Source organism: Hylobates moloch, unplaced genomic scaffold, assembly GCF_009828535.3.
Source record: "Hylobates moloch isolate HMO894 unplaced genomic scaffold, HMol_V3 SCAFFOLD_10, whole genome shotgun sequence".
Taxonomy (NCBI): Eukaryota; Metazoa; Chordata; class Mammalia; order Primates; family Hylobatidae; genus Hylobates; species Hylobates moloch.
The window spans coordinates 56,994,406-57,013,573 of NW_026652285.1; the positions used below are offsets into that span (position 1 = coordinate 56,994,406).

At 40.3% G+C, this 19,168-nt stretch overlaps 1 protein-coding gene across 3 annotated transcripts in view; it reads right to left on the reverse strand.

Moving 5' to 3' along the window:
• KIF27 (kinesin family member 27) overlaps positions 1 to 19,168 on the reverse strand; it is a 101,455-nt gene that overhangs the window by 15,935 nt on the left and 66,352 nt on the right. For 2 of the 3 annotated variants that reach the window (XM_032164386.2, XM_058446181.1), the window contains 4 exons: positions 16,953 to 17,168; positions 11,444 to 11,650; positions 7,925 to 8,123; positions 617 to 781 (listed from right to left, as the gene is read on the reverse strand). In XM_032164386.2, the coding sequence (XP_032020277.1) occupies positions 617 to 781; positions 7,925 to 8,123; positions 11,444 to 11,650; positions 16,953 to 17,168 (787 nt within the window). The remainder of the gene's footprint in view (positions 1 to 616; positions 782 to 7,924; positions 8,124 to 11,443; positions 11,651 to 16,952; positions 17,169 to 19,168) is intronic. The other variant, XM_058446180.1, reaches the window with a different exon arrangement.

A 19,168-nucleotide genomic window follows, 5' to 3' on the forward strand; every position in this document is an offset into this window, starting at 1 on the left:
TTTAGCCACATTCCTGATGCCAGCCAGGGTTTTAGAACTACAGAATAAAGCCGGGCGCGGTGGCTCAAGCCTGTAATCCCAGCACTTTGGGAGGCTGAGGCGGGCGGATCACGAGGTCAGGAGATCGAGACCATCCTGGCTAACACGGTGAAACCCCGTCTCTACTAAAAACACACAAAAAAAATTAGCCGGGCGTGTTGGCGGGCGCCTGTATTCCCAGCTACTCGGGAGGCTGAGGCAGGAGAATGGCCTGAACCCAGGAGGTGGAGGTTGCGGTGAGCCGAGATCGCGCCACTGCACTCCAGCCTGGGGGACAGAGAAAGACTCCGTCTCAAAAAAAAGAAAAAAAAAAAGAAAAAGAAAAAGAAATAAATGAGTTGAGGTCTACAAGCCCCTGGCACATGGCAGACAATCAATAATTGATCATTTCCTTTGCATCTATAAATTTGTTCATTCACTTCTCATGTGGTTCTACCTTAGACAACCATTTTTGTTTACAGAGAAAAATAGAATCCTAAATAACCCAATCAATTGGTAATGGCTACACTACAAAGCTGGCATGACTTCACCAAATGCTAGAGAAACAGTGTTAGAGTGACAACACTAAAAGTCTTACACTCTGATGGTGCTAGTTGCCGCCGAACTGCTTCCCCTACCAGTTCCTTAAGTTTCTTCTTATGATCTCGGCTGGTTTTCTTATAGAAATAAAGATCTTTTTCCAACTGCTGGATTTTATCTTCATATGTTTTGAAAGTTTCCATAATGCCTTCTCCATCTTGTTCTATACAACAAAAATTTGCATTTAAAATCAGTTTTAAATAAATGATGCAAAATTATGTTTTTGTTTGTTTGTTTGTTTGTCTGAGACGGAGTCTCGCACTGTCGCCCAGGCTAGAGTGTAGTGGCGTGATATGCTCGGCTCACTGTAAGCTCCGCCTTCCGGGTTCACACCATTCTCCTGCCTCCGCCTCCCAAGTAGCTGGGACTACAGGTGCCCGGCACCACGCCCGGCTAATTTTTTTGTATTTTTAGTAGACATGGGATTTCATCATGTTAGCCAGGATGGTCTCGATCTCCTGACCTCGTGATCCGCCCGCCTCGGCCTCCCAAAGTGCTGGGATTACAGACATGAGTCACCGTGCCAGGCTGCAAAATTATGTTTTAACATAGGCTCTGGACTATATTTAAAGGATAAGAAGCATGTTACACATATCTGTTACCTGAGTGGGTTTGTTTTCAGCTACAATTTGGATTTTTCTACCTGTAAAATTTCCCAAAGTAGGATTGAGCCCTTAGTCACCTCCATCCTACCCCCTACCAACCCTCACATTTTCATAAGAATTTTTTTGCAGTAGCTACCAACTAGACCTATCCTTAGAACACCAGAAGTAAGGTGTTTTCTATAAAAAATTCAAGTTTGGAACTCTGTTCATTGGCTGCTTTAGTATCTTCTGTAAAGTTTATATCAGGAGCTGTGGTTATATAAAAAGTCACATGACTAGGATTTATAGGCCCAAGAAATATACAGCCAAAACCCCCACAAAAACCAAAACCTGTTAAAAGAGGCCATAAAGACTAAATCACAAAGGAAAACACCACAGAAAAAGAAGAGGGAATATAATCCAGCATAAAGTTCTAGTTTATGCCACAATATAACTTAAAGTTTCTAAACTTTAAGTTTACAGATAATAAGGTTTAGAAACTTTATTAATATTTTCATTAATATTTATGAATGTCTAACATTGTCTCCATTGGGTTATGCTCTTGAACCAGTGAAATCCAGCTTAGTAACCTTCAGAAAAAACATAATTTCAGACCTACTCTCCCCTACTGGCATATTTATAAAATGATCCTACTGGTTTGTGATTTCCTTTGGTTACAATTGGCTGTTTTGTAGAATTTTGTTTATTTGTATATTTTAAATTAGTCCATCATCTTGTTTTAAAAAATACTTAAAATTAATGAGATCATAAATCAGAATCCCCATAAAGTATGTCATATAAATCAACTTAATTTTATTTCTGATATTCAGTTGAAATTAGAAAATTCATGAATTGTTAACATTGTCAGTTATAACTTTGTTTTTATTTTATTTTCTATTACTATTATTTTTGGGACAGCATCTCACCCTATTGCCCAGGGTAGAGTGTATAGTGGTGCAATCATGGCTCACTACAGCTTCAACCTCCTGGGTTCAAATAATCTTCCCACCTCAGCCTCCAGGGTAGCTGGGACCACAGGCACATGCCACCATGCCTGGCTTAATTTTTTAAATTTTTAGTAGAGATGGTGTGATGGTTACTACTGAGTGTCAACTTGATTGGACTGAAAGATGTCAAGTATTGATGCCAAGTATTGAGTGTGTCTGTGAGAGTGTTGCCAAAGGAGGTTAACATTTGAGTCAGTGGGCTGGGGAAGGCACACCCACCCTTAATCTGGTGGGAACCATCTAATCAGCTGCCAGCAAATATAAAGCAGGCAGAAAAAGGCGAGACTGACCTAGCCTCCCAGCCTACATCTTTCTCCCATGCTGGATGCTTCCTGTCCTCGAACATCAGACTCCAAGCTCTTCAGTTTCGAGACTCAGACTGGCTCTCCTTGCTCCTCAAGCTTGCAGACAGCCTACTGTGGGACCTTGTGATTGTGTAAGTTAATAATAAACTCCCCTTTATATAGACAGAGAGATCTGTAGATATTTATATAGATATCTATATATATTTATATTTATATTTATATAGATATCTATATATATGTATCTCTTAGTTCTATCCCTCTAGAGAACCCAGGTTTTAGTACCAGGAGTGGTTCTAAAGGAACAGAATATTAAGGATGGAGTTCTTTTGTTGGTTTTGGGGTTTCTGGAGTTGGCTGCTTAATCTGATTAGACCCAAAAATGCTAAAGACTCTATTCCTAATAGTATGGAGAACACTGATAGTCCTTGGCATGAACTGTTTACAGAATTATGCAAAATAAATGCATTTGACACTCCTGATTCACTGCTCGTGAGAGGCAAGGAGTTTAGTGACTCTATGTAATAAATTTGACCATATGTGGAGAACCAAGGAACATAATGAAGCTGGTTGGTTGCTCCTAAGTTCAGTGGACAAAGTGATGAAAGAAAATCATGAACTCTTCTACCTCAGTAAAATTTCTAGGGGTCCAGTGGTGTGGGACCTGTCGCGATATTCCTTCTAAGGTGAAGGATAAGCTGCTGCATTTGGCCCTTCCTACAACCAAGAAAGAGGCACGATGCCTAGTGGGCCTATTTGGATTTTGAAGGCAGCACATTCCTCATTTGGGTGCGTTACTCTGGCCCATTTATTGAGTGACCTGAAAGGGTGCCAGTTTTGAATGGGTTCCACAAGAGGAGAAGGCTCTGCAATAGGTCCAGGCTGCTGTGCAAGCTGCTCTGCCACTTGGGCCATATGACCCAGCAGATCCAATGGTGCTTGAGGTGTCAGTGGCAGATAGGGATGCTGTTTGGAGCCTCTCACAGGCCCCCATAGGTGAATCACAGCGGAGGCCTCTAGGATTTTGGAGTAAGGCCCTGCCATCTTCCGCAGATAATTACTCTTCTTTTCAGAGACAGCTCTTGGCCTGTTACTGGGCTTTGGTGGAAACTGAACGCTTGACTATGGGTCATCAAGTGACCATGTGACCTGAACTGCCTATCATGAACTGGGTGTTTTCTGACCTATCTAGCTATAAAGTGGGTCATGCATAGCAGCATTCCATCATCAAATGGAAATGCTATATATGTGATCAGGCTCAAGCAGGTCCTGAAGGCATAAGTTACATGAGGAAGTGGCACAAATGCCCATGGTCTCCACTAGCCACCCTGCCTTCTCTCCTCCAGCCTGCACCGATGGCCTCATGGGGAGTTCCCTATGATCAGCTGACGGGAAGAGAAGACTAGGGCCTGGTTCATAGATGGTTCTGCACGTTATGCAGGCACCACCTGAAAGTGGACAGCTGCGGCACTAAGGCCCCTTTCTAGGACATCCCTGAAGGACACCAGTGAAGGGAAATCTTCCCAGTGGGCAGAACTTTGAACAGTGCACCTCGTTGTGCACTTTGCATGGAAGGAGAAATTGCCAGATATGCGGTTACATACTGATTCATGGGCTGTAGCCAGTGGTTTGGCTGGATGGTCAGGGACTTGGAAGAAGCATGATTGGAAAACTGGTGACAAAGAATTTTGGGGAAGAGGTATGTGGATGGACCTCTCTGTGTAGTCAAAAACTGTGAAGATATTTGTATCCCAAGTGAGTGCTCACCAACGGATGACTTCAGCAGAGGAGGATTTTAATAATCAAGTGGATACGATAACCCATTCTGTGGACACCACTCAGCCTCTTTCCCCAGCCACCCCTGTCATTGCCCAATGGGCCCATGAACAAAGTGGCCATGGTAGCAGGGATGTGGGCTCAGCAACACGGACTTCCACTCACCAAGGCTGACCTGGCTACGGCCACTGCTGAGTGCCCAATTTGCCAGCAGCAGAGACCAACACTGAGCCCTCAATATGGCACCATTCCTCAGGGTGATCAGCAAGCTACCTGGTGGCAGGTTGATTATATTGGACCTCTTCCATCACAGAAAGGGCAGAGGTTTGTCCTCACTGGAATAGACACTTACTCCGGATGTGGGTTTGCCTATCCTGCACGCAATGCTTCTGACAAGATTACCATCCATGGACTCACAGAATGCCTTATCCACTGTCATGGTATTCCACACAGCATTGCCTCTGACCAAGTCACTCACTTTATGGCTAAAGAAGTGTGGCAGTGGGCTCATGCTCATGGGATTCACTGGTCATTCACAGGATGAAGGTCCCCATCATCCTGAAGCAGCTAGATTGACAGAGTGGTGGAATGGCCTTTCGAAGTCACAATTACAACGCCAATTACATGACAATACTTTGCAGGGCTGGGACAAAGTTCTCCAGAAGGCTGTGTATGCTCTGCATCAGCATCCAGTATATGGTACTATTTCTTCCATAGCCAGGATTCAGGAGTCCAGGCACCAAGGGGTGGAAGTGGAAGTGGCACCACCCACCATCACCCCTAGTGATCCATTAGCAATATTTTTGCTTCCTGTTCCCACAACATTACACTTCTGCTGGCCTAGAGGTCTTTGTTTCAGAGGAAAGAACACTGCCACCAGGAGACACAACAATGATTCCATTAAACTGAAAGTTAAGATAGCCACCTGGACACTTTGGGCTCCACCTACCGTTAAGTCAGCAGGCTAAGAAGGGAGTTACAGTGTTGGCTAGGATGACTGACCTGGACTATCAAGATGAAATCAGTCTACTACTCCATAACAGAGGTAAGGGAGAGTATGCAAGAAATAGAGGAGATCCATTAGGGTGTCACTTAGTATTACCATGCTCTGTGATTAAGGCCAATTGGAAACTACAACAGCCCAATCCAGTCAGGACTACAAATGGTCCAGACCCTTCAGGAATGAAGGGTTGGGTCACTCCACTAGGAAGAAAACCCACAACCTGCTGAGGTGCTTGCTAAAGGCAAAGGGAATACAGAATGGGTAGCTGAAGAAGGTGGTCATCAATACCAGCTATGACCATGTGACCAGCTGCAGAAACGAGGACTGTAACTGTCATATTTCCTCCTTATTTTGTTAAAAACATGTTTGTGCACGTATACACTTGTACTAAGAAAATATCTTCATTTTATTTCCTTTTTCCTTTATCATGTGACATAAGATTTATTGACCTCACATCAGCATTTAAGTACTGTTAACTTTATGAAACAGCATTTGGGTTGGGGATTGGTGCATTTCCAGTTGTACGAAGGATAGTTGTATTATGTTAGGTGTAATTATAACCTTATTATTGTCTTTATTTGAAGATTATGTATGATCTCAGGAGATGTGTATGAGTTCAAGTTGACAAGGGATGGACTTGTGACAGTAAATACCGAGTGTCAACTTGATTGGATTGAAGGATGCAAAGTATTGATCCTGGGTGTGTCTGTGAGGGTGTTGCCAAAGGAGGCTAACATATGAGTCAGTGGGCTGGGGAAGGCAGATCCAACCTCAATCTGGTGTGCCACCTAATAAGCTACCAATGAATATAAAGCAGGCAGAAAAACATAAGAAGGTGAGACTGGCCTAGCCTCCCAGACTACATCTTTCTCCTATGCTGAATGCTTCCTGTCTTCGAACAACAGACTCCAAGTTCTTTAGTTTTGAGACTCAGACTGGCTTCCTTGCTCCTCAAGCTTGCAGACAGCCTATTGTGGGACCTTGTGATCATGTAAGTCAATACTTAATAAACTCCCCTTTATATTTATATATATATTTATATAATATAAATCCTATATATTTTATATATCCTGTATATTTTACATATAAATATAAATGTATTATATATATATGTATATGTATCATATATATGATATATATATGATATATATATATGATATATATATGCTATTCTGTCCCTTTAGCGATCCTTGATTAATACAGATGGGGTCCCACTATGTTGTCCAGGCTGCTTTCAAGTAAGCCTCCCACCACAACCTTCCAAAATGCTGGGATTATAGGCATGAGCCACTGCACCCAGCCACAACTTTGTTATGAACAATTTGTACAGCTATAGAAATGAATGACGTTTTTACTTTTTTTTTTTTTGAGACAGGGTCTTAACTCTGTCACCCAGGCTGGAGTGCAGTGGTGTGACCACAGCCACTGCAGGCTCAACCTCTGGGACTCAGGTGATCCTCCCATCTCAGCCTCCCAAGTAGCTGGGACTACAGGCGCGTGCCACCATGCTTGGCTAGTTTTTTGTATTTTTTGTAGAGATGGAGCTCCGCCATGTTGTCCAGGCTGGTCTAGAACTTCTGGGCTCAAGCAATCCTCTTGACTCAGCCTCCCAAAGTGCTGGGATTACAGGGATGAGCCACCATGTTTGGCCAAGTTTTTATATATTCTTATTTGGCTATAGCATGAACTTTTGTGGTATAATCCCAGTCACTTTAAAAAATATTAAAATATCAGTTTCGGAACTAAACTAAGGTAAGGAGAGCATGTTTGAACGTAACGATATGTGAGATCTTGCAAGGAAATTGTCATTAGGCAACTGGTTGCTAATTAACCAGTGACAGAATTAACTTAGAAGCAAATTGCCTCAGCACTCAAATTCACAGATTTTTCCAATTTTCTGCTTACTCAGGTTGCTTCTTCCAGATCCCTTTTGATCTATTTTCAGCTATGGATTCATGAGAATCAAGACTAAGCAGCCTGAACTGAAGGAGTAACAGTATCACCTAACAATGATTTTGCTGCCATAGTAGCTGTTTGCATACTGGCCATATGCCTAGGTAAAATGAGGCCAGATCACTCTAAGAGTTTTCTATCAGAGTTGGTGGTGAACTACTGCTCACTGATAATGGTATGTGCCCATCAATGGCAGTATAATTTTGACCCAAGATATTATTTTAATGCATAAAATTTTATAATCAACTGATGACTATAACCAGAAATATAACTAGGAATATGACAGAACCTATCACTTTAATTTTGTGAGTGGAAAATAACTAAATATGATAGTATTATATCCCTGGGAAATAAAAAAAAAATTTAACTGTATACCAAAAAGGCTGAATCAATCCCACATTTCTACATAAAAACTAGACCAACAACAAGCTGACAGGATTGTAGCAGTTCTTATGTGCATACTGGAGGCAGGCAGAAGGGATGGCATTCCAAGCACGAATAGCCCTACAACAAAGTCAACTGTCCCAAAATGTGGCAACCAAAACATGTAAAGCCCAAAAACTTGTCTAAGAGCAACTATTTAAACATGTTGAGCTTTTAAGTGATCAAATTCTGTCCTATCTTCCTTCAGTACCCACACCTACACATCAACTTTACATAACTGTCAAAAGGGGAAGTTACCTTTGAAATGATGTAACAGCAACTGCATCTTTTGTTCGTGTTCCTTTTGCTGGAGGGTCAGTCTCCGGTCACACTGCAATTTTAGATGGTCCAGTGCAGATTCTAATTCACGAACCATATTATCCCGTTCCAGAACTTTCATTTTCATTTCTTCATTATATAACTGTTGTTTCCGTTCAGCTTCTCGCAAATTCACCACCTAACAAATACATATTTTGACCTGTTAAGTGTGTCTTAGATAAGCTAATATAATAATCTACTTTTCTTAGGCTACTTCAAGATGAACTTCCTTAATTTCCATAGTGTAAATGATTCCTGCCAGGTATTGGGTCCTTAGGCAAATGCTTTGTATCATATTCACAAAACAACCTAACAGCCTTTTGAATTTGTTGGAATTCAGGCCGGGCACAGTGGCTCACGCCTGTAGTCCCAGCAGTTTGGGAGGCTGAGGTGGGGGGATCACTTGGGGTGAGGAGTTCGAGACCAACCTGACCAACATAGTAAAATCCCGTCTCTACTAAAAAATATATAAAATTAGCTAGGTGTGGTGGTGCACGCCTGTAATCCCAGCTACTTGGGAGGCTGAAGCAGGAGAATGGCTTGAACCCGGGAGGCAGAGGCTGCAGTGGAGCCAAGATCGCCCCATTGTACTCCAGCCTGGGTGCAAGAGCAAAACTCCATCTTAAAAAAAAAGAATTTGTTGGAATTCTGAATTGATGACACTTTCTTTCTTTTTTTTTTTTTTTTTGAGAAGGAGTCTCGCTCTATCACCCAAGCTGGAGTGCAGTGGCACAATCTCGGCTCACTGCAAGCTCCGCCTCCCGGGTTCATACCATTCTCCTGCCTCAGCCTCTTGAGTAGCTAGGACTACAGGTGCCCACCACCACGCCCAGCTAATTTTTTGTATTTTTAGTAGAGATGGGGTTTCACCGTGTTAGCTAGGATGGTCTCGATCTCCTGACCTCATGATCTGCCCGCCTCAGCCTCCCAAAGTGCTGGGATTACAGACGTGAGCCACTGTGCCCAGCCAATACTTTCATTTTTAATATACTGTTGCTCTAATAATCACCCTTCCATAATTTCTTAAATGTAATCTATGCAGTTTACATTTAATAATTCTGTAACTTTATTTCTCTAGTCTAGGTGGACAGTGAGAGGGTAAAGATTCTTGAAACATCTAGACAATTCCAAGTTTTAACTCCAGAATGGATGTTATAAATAAGTGACAGTTTGGGTGTTTTGTTGTTGTTGTTGTTGTTAAGATGGAGTCTCACTCTGTTACCTCAGGTTGGAGTGCAGTGGTGCAATCATAGTTCACTGCAGCTTCCAACTCCTGAGATCAAGTGATCCTCCCACCTCAGCCTCCCACATAGCTGGGACCATAGGTACATGCCATCGTGCCTGGCTAAGTTTTTAAAAAAATTTTTCGTAGAGACAGGGTCTCACTATGTTGCCCAAGCTGGTCTTGAATTCCTGGCCTCAAGTGATCCTCCTGCCTTGGTGTCCCAAAGCACTGGGATTATAGGCGTGAGCCACCACACCCAGCCACGTTATGCATTTTGTCTACTGGATTCTTCCCTGCTGATGTGAAGTAAAAATACTTCAGACAATGTCTATGTCACAGAACTTGTTAATAATCTAATGACCTCTCCAGAAAAATAATCATTAATACAAGGGTTCCCAGGATCAGAAAATCCACTGACCTTAGCCAGGTTGCCTTGCTTTAAGAGTAGCACAAGGGCCAGGCACGGTGGCTCACACTTGTAATACCAGCACTTTGGGAGGCCGAAGCGGGAGGATCACGAGGTCCAGAGTTCGAGACCAGCCTGGCCAACATGGTGAAACCCCATCTCTACTAAAAATACAAAAATTAGCTGGGCATGGCAGCACACGCCTGTAATCCTAGCTACTCAGGAGGCTGAGGCAGGAGAATTGCTTGAACCTGGGGGGCGGAGGTTGCAGTGAGCCAAGATCACACCAGTCTGGACAACAGAGTGAGACTCCATCTCAGGAAAAAAAAAAAAGAGCAGCATAAAGAGTTATCTGTATCAGGCTGGGCGCGGTGGCTCACGCCTGTAATCCCAGCACTTTGGGAGGACAAGGCGGGCAGATCATGAGGTCAGGAGATCGAGACCATCCCTGTCTAACATGGTGAAACCCCGTCTCTACTAAAAAAAAAATACAAAAAAAATTAGCCAGGCGTGGTGGCGGGCGCTTGTAGTCCCAGCTACTCGGGAGGCTGAGGTAGGAGAATGGCGTGAACCTGGGAGGCAGAGCTTGCACTGAGCCAAGATCACGCCACTGCACTCCAGCCTGGGCGACAGAGCGAGACTCCGTCTCAAAAAAAAAAAAAAAGTTATCTATGTCAAAGCACTCCACCATCTTTCTACCCTCCAAACATGCAGCAATAGGATGCACTCTCATCAGTAACAATAACAGTAGCTTACTACTGATGATGATTATCCAAGAGGAGGCTGTGCATAACATTTTCATTTATCTTATTTCACAGAATTATAATTTTATTTATTTTTTTTGAGACAGGCTGTTGCTCTGTTGCCCCAGACTGAAGTGCAGTAGTGATCATAGCTCACTACAAACTCAAATTCCTGGGCTCATGTGATCCTCCTGCCTCAGCCTCCCAAGTATCTGGGACTACAGGTGTATGCTACCACACCCGGCTAATTCTGGTATTTTTTGTAGAGACAGGATCTCAAATTCTGGGCTCAAGTGATTCTCTTGACTCAGCCTCCCAAAGTGCTAGGATTACAGGCATGAGCCACTGCACCTGGCCTTAGGACTTTATTTTAAAATATCAGTATTTTATTTTTCATTAATTGTCTGATATTCTCATAAATTGAATGTACTTTTCAGAGAAGAGTTATCTCATTGTTTAACACTTCATAATATATAACTTAAGTGGAAAAGACATTAGAGAAAAGACGGATATAGTTCTCAATGCTATGAAACATCTCTGGATCAGTAAATTGTCTAATCTGTAAAAAATACAACATTTTAATTGATTTAAGCACATTCAGTTAATAAAATCTACTATTATCTTTGCCACTGATACACCACTTCATCTTCATTTCAGCTCATACATGATGAGAAAGTACAGATTCCCCTACCCTATACAGCAATGAAGGAAAGGGAATCAAAACTTGGAGGGCCCTTGACTTTTCATGAGTGCCAGGTAGAACATCCAAATCTAGAAAACATCCAAGAAATAATGAGCAAGGAATATAACTTAAATTCTTTGGTTTTAAAAACTTTCAAAAAGGACTTCTTTTGAAAGGCCCTCCAACTTTAAGAACCTCACAAAGTTAGGCCTACATATTTGGATAATCACAAAGCTTTCAGATGACAACATTTAGTTCTATAAAGAGAAATCATGCTTAAATTTGTAGTGACACCATCAAATCTTTAAGCCTTTCAATTTCTTTAAAAATTCAAAATAAATATAGGATGTAAGCATCTTGACCCATCTTTATAAGAAAAATATTCTGACCCTCAAAAACGAACCTTATTGAAATATCTGAAAAGAATAGCTCTAATCTCAACAGGACTCAGGCAAGCTAGTTTTTCCAAGACATTTGCTTCACTACGAGAGAGATTATGTAATGATGCTCTAAGTGACTTCTGGCGATTCTGGATACTTTCATTCTTGTATTCAATTGCAGCTTCCAAAGCTTCAATCCCTTCTTCAAGTTGGAAAAGAACATGTTCTTCCTAGATATAACAGAAATCACTCATTTTAAATGAAATAGTATAACTCTGACTTTTTCATATACTCAGATCCTACTGAACTATTTGAGTCTAATGGACATTACCACTCTTGTACTAGATTTTAACAAAATGTTTTTTGAGTGCTTGCTATGCCACATAATGCAGTGTGTGTATACATGTGTGTATACACACACACACACACACACACACAACATATTAACATAATCATTAAGCCCTCACAATAAACCTGATGGAATAAAATGGAAAAGATAGAAGTTTAGGTGATTTCTGAAATGTTCCAAGGTTATACAACAAATGCTGATCATCTAATCCAAGGAATATACCTGAACAAAGCCTAAGCCCACAGGATTAGCAGTATTGTCATATATCTCCTCCATAACCCCTAAAGTGCATATTATATGTCAATATTTCCACTAGTGAGATCTAGAGACTCACTGTTGTCCCTTCAGTGATCTATCAAAACAATATACTGCCTAGAGGGAATAACTTATTCTAAATGTTAGAATAAGTTATTAAGAACTAGTAATAAAAAAGCACAATATGGCATAAAAAAGTAGTGAGGATTTAAGTATCTGAAATATTTCATAAGATTCCTATGAAATGTTATTAGAAGGAAAATGTAGGTGTTAAAAATAGGGCAACGTAGTATTTTTTCACATACTAGAGAAGATCGATGAATCCCTGTAGGAAAACCTACAAGTTCTTTTTTTCTTTTTTTTTGGGCACAGGGTCTCGCTATGTTGCCCAGGCTGAACTCAAACTCTTGGGCCCAAGCGAACCTCCTACCTTGCCCTCCTGAGTAGCTGGGACTACAGGCACGCGCCACCATGCCCAGCTCTTCCAGTTCTTTGAACTATCCAAATACATGTTATGTTGGTGATACAAATCTCTGGTAAGGAATTATTTCAGATTGGTGAGATTTGGATATATGTTTCCATATACCTATACCTATTGTGGAGGCCACCTCAATAAGTTCCTGTGGCAGACTATCTTGTCCATCTGCACACCCTTATTGCCTAACACAGTACCTATCACATAGTTTGAACTCAGTATCTGTTGACTTAATGAAGAAAGAAGAGAAAAAAATTTTCATGTGTGCTTGGTTACAGGACCCATGTTATTTCTCTCCACTCTTCCCCCTAACATCCCAAAGGAAAATAATGTGAATATTTCTTTTTTTTTTTTTTTTTTTTGACAGGGTCTCACTCACTTTGTCATCCAGGCTGGAGTGCAGTGGTGGGATCTCAGCTCACTGCAACCTCCACCTCCTGGGTTTAAGCAATTCTCCTGCCTCAGCCTCCCAAGTAACTGGGATTATAGGTGCATGCCACCATGCCTAGCTAATTTTTGTATTTTTAGTTGAGAAGGGGTTTCGCCACATTGGCCAGGCTGGTCTTGGAACTCCTGACTTCAGGTGATCTGCCTGCCTCAGCCTCCCAAAGTGATGGGATTACAGGTGTGAGCCACCATGCCTGGTCAATAATGTGAATATTTCTGATCTACCTAAAGAAAAAATGTTCATCAGCCATTCTATTTCTCTGTGCAATCACTAACCATATGGAATTTGATGGTTTGATAATTGCTCCATAAGGAATAAAATAATATTCACCTTTTCAAGAAAAAAACCCCTTAAATACTAAAATGTACTTAGGTGAACGAATAAGAGGAGCCACAAATAAAAGTGAATTATCCAATATAGAGTAAGTCCTTATCATCAATAGGTTCTTGGAAACTGTGACTTTAAGAGAAACAATATATAACGAAACAAATTTTTTTTCTTATTAACTTTGAAACAAAAGCAACTATGTTGAAGGAAAACAATGTAATTTGAGGACCTGATGTACATGGTGTCTCTTAGAGTCACAATTTCCAAGAACCTATCCACGATGTTCAGTGAGGACTTTACTGTACTTGACTTTTGAATTCATACTATGACTATATTTTATCAAAAACAAATTTGAAGAGTTTGCCTTTATACATGGCTGAGGACAATTTCGTATAAATTCAGTTTCTATGGTTTTGGATCTAAGTTAAGGAAGTACTGAGATAATATAAGGTAATGTGAATATAGAAACCCAAGGACAGCCCGCTCCAGTGAGGCTGCAGCACATCAGTGTTCGTAGTTCCCTCTAACTCAGCAATAGGTGTAGGTTGACAAGATACGTGGCAATGGGAAACTATCCTGGGATGAAAAATTTGCCACAATACAAACCACAGGTTATCAAGGGTTGACTCTGCTTTATGATAGAGCACTGCTTTTCAACTTTAATGTGTACCCAGGAGCTCACTAGAATTCAGATTCTGATCCAGCAGGTCCACTTGGGGCCTGAGGATCTGCATTTCTAACAAGCTTCCAAGTGATGCTGTTGCTGCTGGTCCAGAGACCAAGTAAAATGAAACAAAAAACTAATGATAACTTTTGAGCAAGCACTGAAGAGATTTCCCTATAAATTATATGTTCTTGGCAGGGTGCGGTGGCTCAGGCCTGTAAACCCAGCACTTTGGGACGCTGAGGTTGGTGGATCACTTGAGGTCAGGAGTTCGAGACCAGCCTGACCAACATGGTGAAACCTCGTCTCTACTAAAAATACAAAAATTAGGCTGGGCGCGGTGGCTCACGCCCGTAATCCCAGCACTTTGGGAGGCCAAGGTGGGTAGATCACGAGGTCAGGAGATCGAGACCATCTTGGCCAACATGGTGAAACTCCATCTCTACTAAAATACAATAAACTAGCCAAGCATGATAGTGCTTGCCTGTAGTGCCAGCTACTCGGGTGGCTGAGGCAGGGGAATCGCTTGAACCAGGCAGGCAGAGGTTGTAGTGAGCTGAGATCGCGCCACGGCACTCCAGCCTGGTGACAGAGCAAGACTCCGTCTCAAAAAAAAAAAAAAAAATTAGCTGGGCATGGTAGCGCACATCTGTAATCCCAGCTACTCAGGAGGCTGAGGCAGGAGAATTGCTTGAACCCAGGAGACAGAGGCAGTGAGCCGAGATGGCACCACTGCACTCCAGCCTGAGTGACAGAGTGAGACTCCATCTCAAAAAAAAAAAAAAAAAAAGTATGTTCTCATCATAAAATGAGAAATTAAAAGTTTAAAAGATTAGATAAACATAATAGTTCTTATATTTTCCTCCCTACTTATTAAGCAACTACTCTGTATTATTAGAAATCTAAAGTTCAGGTATTCTTTAATTTTAGTTTCTGGATTTTACCAAAAAAAAAAAAAAAGCGGTGTGACTTGTCTGTAGTAAATTGTTGGGTAATCTACTATTAGTGTAATGATCTAAAATCTTTCTATCCATTTCCATAAAGTAATAAAATTAGGAAAAATATTTTAATTTACTGTGGAAAGAGAAAATTATCCTAAACAAGTTTAAAGACATTAAGATAGCAAACCATTCCAACTAGATTTTATTGATACCTTGTGTCACATGAGAATCTCATGTTCTCGATCATCTGCTAGTGACAGATCTATCTGGAATATTAACCTTGGCTTTAAAATCGTGCTAACAGCAGAGCCTCACTTGAGAGCTACACTAAGAAGAACCAACCATGTGGAAGAAAGGTGCATAGAAGCTCATGTGACTAAGTAGAACTCTACCAGTTGTAGGAGGCTTATCATTCCCTCAAACCCCAGTCCAGAATAGCTGCAAAATAGGTATCATGCACCATACTATATTTTCACCACAAATCTTTAAATGTTTTTTGTTACAGGATCCCACATGAAATACAAACCTAAATGTTTCTTGATATTAATGGAACTCTACCCTACTGCAAACATAATTTGTTAATTCTCATCTCTGTGCCTTATTCAAAGATGTTCTATCTAAAACGGACTTCTTTCTTGCATCTGCCAGTGCATATCATGTTTTTCATAATCTAGCTCAAGATTCTGATCTACTGAGGCTGCCTTGATGAATCTTCCCCCAAATGATCACTTCACTGCTTTGAATAAATAATGTAAGCTGTAATACATTATCCACAACTTGATTTTCAATGTCCTTCAGAGTTTGGAGTTTTCTTGTATTTCTATCTGTTTTCCCAAATAGAGTATTAATTTCTCAAGGGAAACATAATACTTTTGTTTTGTTTTGTTTTGTTTTTTGCTTCTTCTATCTTCTATAGAGCTTAGTAATAGTCACAGGCAGGCAGAATTCCTTAAATATCCGAATTCTGCTGTATCTTAGGCTCTCATGTCTTCAAATCTATAACCCTTGGGCTCCAATTTAACACCTTGGGAGGACAGCCTGGCTCTCTGTTCCTCTGCACAGCTACCCAGCTTAAGTTATAAAACAGGGCAACAGAGGTCTATAATGTTCCTTTCAACTGCCACTTAGCCCCCAATCAAGGATTGATTTGTAATTCAATCCTTTCATCAATTCTCAATGAGCAACAATCTAATGTTATCCTTGCTCCTATTTCTTAACTAGCCCCCATAACTTCCTGTCACTTGCTCCAAACTAAAACACTACAAGATTCACCAATATGTGTGATTCTCAGCTATTCACCCTCTCTTAGCAATTTTCCCTTGCTTTGGTAATAATGAGACACCAACAATAAATATTTGCAGAGGAAGTTTAGATTCAAAAATTCATCTTTCTCTGATGAAGTAAGGTAAAGGTACCACTGCCAACTGACTGAAAATTTTGAAAAAAGACAAAGTCTGGGGCAATTTGACAGCCCATAAATGAATCATCTTCTACATAGTTTTAAAAAACCGTAACTAAAACTATAGTTCTAAAAAAACTGTAACTATAACTAAAAGGTCTTTTACTGGGACTAGAATTTTGTGCATCTGTCTGGCTGGACAGAGTATGGACATTGGGCCTTCTAAACCAAGGTTTCATGGAAAGAATTAACCCCTAATTCCTTAGGCATCTCTTGTAAGTAATAAATTACCTAGTATTTTTCAAGAAATATGTATAGAGAAAAGTCAAGTGCCCTCCAGAAGAGTCCCTCAAATCATTTTCTATGTTCTGTGATTTCAGACAAGAAACCCCAGCTGAGGAGGCAAATATACTCAAGGAAAGGTAATAATTTCCAAATGCCTGGCAGTGCCAGGAAGGGGCCATGTCCATGGACCACTATGTGAGGATATCTCAGTCTCAAGTCAAGCGTGGTTTATGGTGCCAAAGAAGTGCCAGGTGAACTCACTAACATCTGACAAAATCTCAAGGAACCAAGTTTACCAGATAATATTTATGATTATGTGAAAAAGACTGAGGAAATCACTCAAGTGATCCATCATACAGCACCTCCAGTTCCAAAGAATACTGACTTACTTCAGGTGATAACACTCTACCATTTTTAAGTTTTTCATCCACACTGTGTTTTCGTTTCTGGAGCTGATCCTTTTCTTTCTGGAGGACTTCAACTTGTTCTGAAATCTTTGTTTTCTCCTCAGCTGTACTGGTCTGGAGCTGCACATTCTTTTCAGACAACTCTTGTTCCATTAAGTTCAGGCGAGTTGATATTTTCAAACTATCTGTGTTTAAGGCCTAAAAGATACAACCCACCAGACACCCCAAAAACAGTTACTAGAAATCTAGACTGCATAAAAATTAGGAAAAACATAGAGAAAGTTGCTAAATGGATATATTTTTAGTTTTTACATTATTGTTTTCTCCCATGGATTTTTTTGAGGGAGGGGGCATTCATTTTCTTTTTTTGTTTTTGACATGGAGTTTTGCTCTTGTTCCCCAGGCTAGAGTGCAATGGTGCAACCTCAGCTCACTGCAACCTGCGCTTCCCAGGTTCAAGCGATTCTCCTGCTTCAGCCTCCCTGGTTGCTGGGATTACAGGCGCTCGTCACCACGCGCTGCTAATTTTTTGTATTTTTAGTAGAGATGGGGTTTTACCATGTTGGCCACGCTGGTCTCGAACTCCTGACCTCAGGTGATCCACCCGCCTCAGCCCCCCAAAGTTCTGAGATTACAGACATGAGACACCGCACCCGACCGAGGTGTTCATTTTCTAAAATCTTAAGTTGAACGCCTTTTGTTAAAAAAAAAAAGTCTATTTAAACTCTGAGTTTACTACCAAGAATTGCCTTGACGAGGTTTTCAGAGGCAGTATTTTTCTTTTTTCTTATTTTCTAAATTGAACTTTTCTTTCTTGGCTTATTCTACATTGTAGAATTATGTTACAGTTTACTAGGGGTTGAGATGTGGTGTGTTTAAACATATGATTGGTTGGCTTAAACATATAATTTGTTTTTACTCGTATTTCATTCTGATGAGAAAATATGGCCAGATTTACGGAGATGTTCACTATGGTCAAATTTCAGGTAATTTGTAAAATAATTTTCACAGTAATTATTTGTATATACTACCATAAGGTTTATTATATAGACACATACTATCATAAGGTTTATAATTTTAAAAAAGCATTCCCCTCCCCCAAGCTTTTAATTGAATCCTACTCCCAGACGGCCACCTTCAACCTTTTCAGTTGGTTCTTCTGGTGTTTATGTCCATGTTTCTAAATGGCATTATCAATTTTAGACATTGTCTACTGACTGTGTATTATGGGAGGTAAGGATTTAGCACTCTTATACCTACTCTACTTCCCATCCTCCTCCATTCTCCCAATATAAGTTACATTACAGTTTTTAGTTAAATCAATATTCATTTTCATTATTATAACTTTGTTATTCATAGGTGAACTATCTAGGGTGAAATGATCATGCTTCTGTTTTGATACAACTTTTTATTGCACCTTACAGCTAACTCTTCTCCAACAGAACTATAAAATTCCTCAACACTTTTTCATTTGATCAAACTTATCAAGAAATCTTTTCAATCTATTCTTTTCTGGGAACATTTTGCCTGGAGCATCCACCCTCCTGCTCCACACTGGACCAGTTGTCCTGGGTCTTCCCTTTGGTACTTCCTGAGCATTTCCATGTTGGAGCGCATTTTCAGAATCCTGAGTCTTCCTTTTTCAGTTTATGCCCTTATTTTTGTGGAGCACATTCTCTAGTAGTTTCACTTGACAGGCTTGATGGGAGATTTTTTTTTTTTTTACCTGAAAATGCTTATTCTAGCTTCACATTTGATTGAGAGTTTGGCTAAGAACAAAATTATTTATTAGACTTAGTTTTCCTCATGAGTTTAAAGATTGCTTCAGATCTTAAACTTCTAATGAGGAAAGCTGAGAAGTCCAGTGCCATTCTGATTCTTGCAACTTACAAGTAGTCTTTTTTGTCTAGACTCTTTCAGGACCTTCTTTTTTCCTCAGTCAGTGTATCCAAACCTTCACAGTGATATGTTTTGGGTACTCATTTTGCTGGGCCCTTGATGGGCTATTTCATTTTATATATATATATATATAACTATATATATATATATAACTATATATATATAACTATATAGATATAACTATATATATAACTATATAGATATAACTATATATAACTATAGATATAACTATATATAACTATATAACTATATATAACTATATAACTATATATATAACTATATATAACTATATATAACTA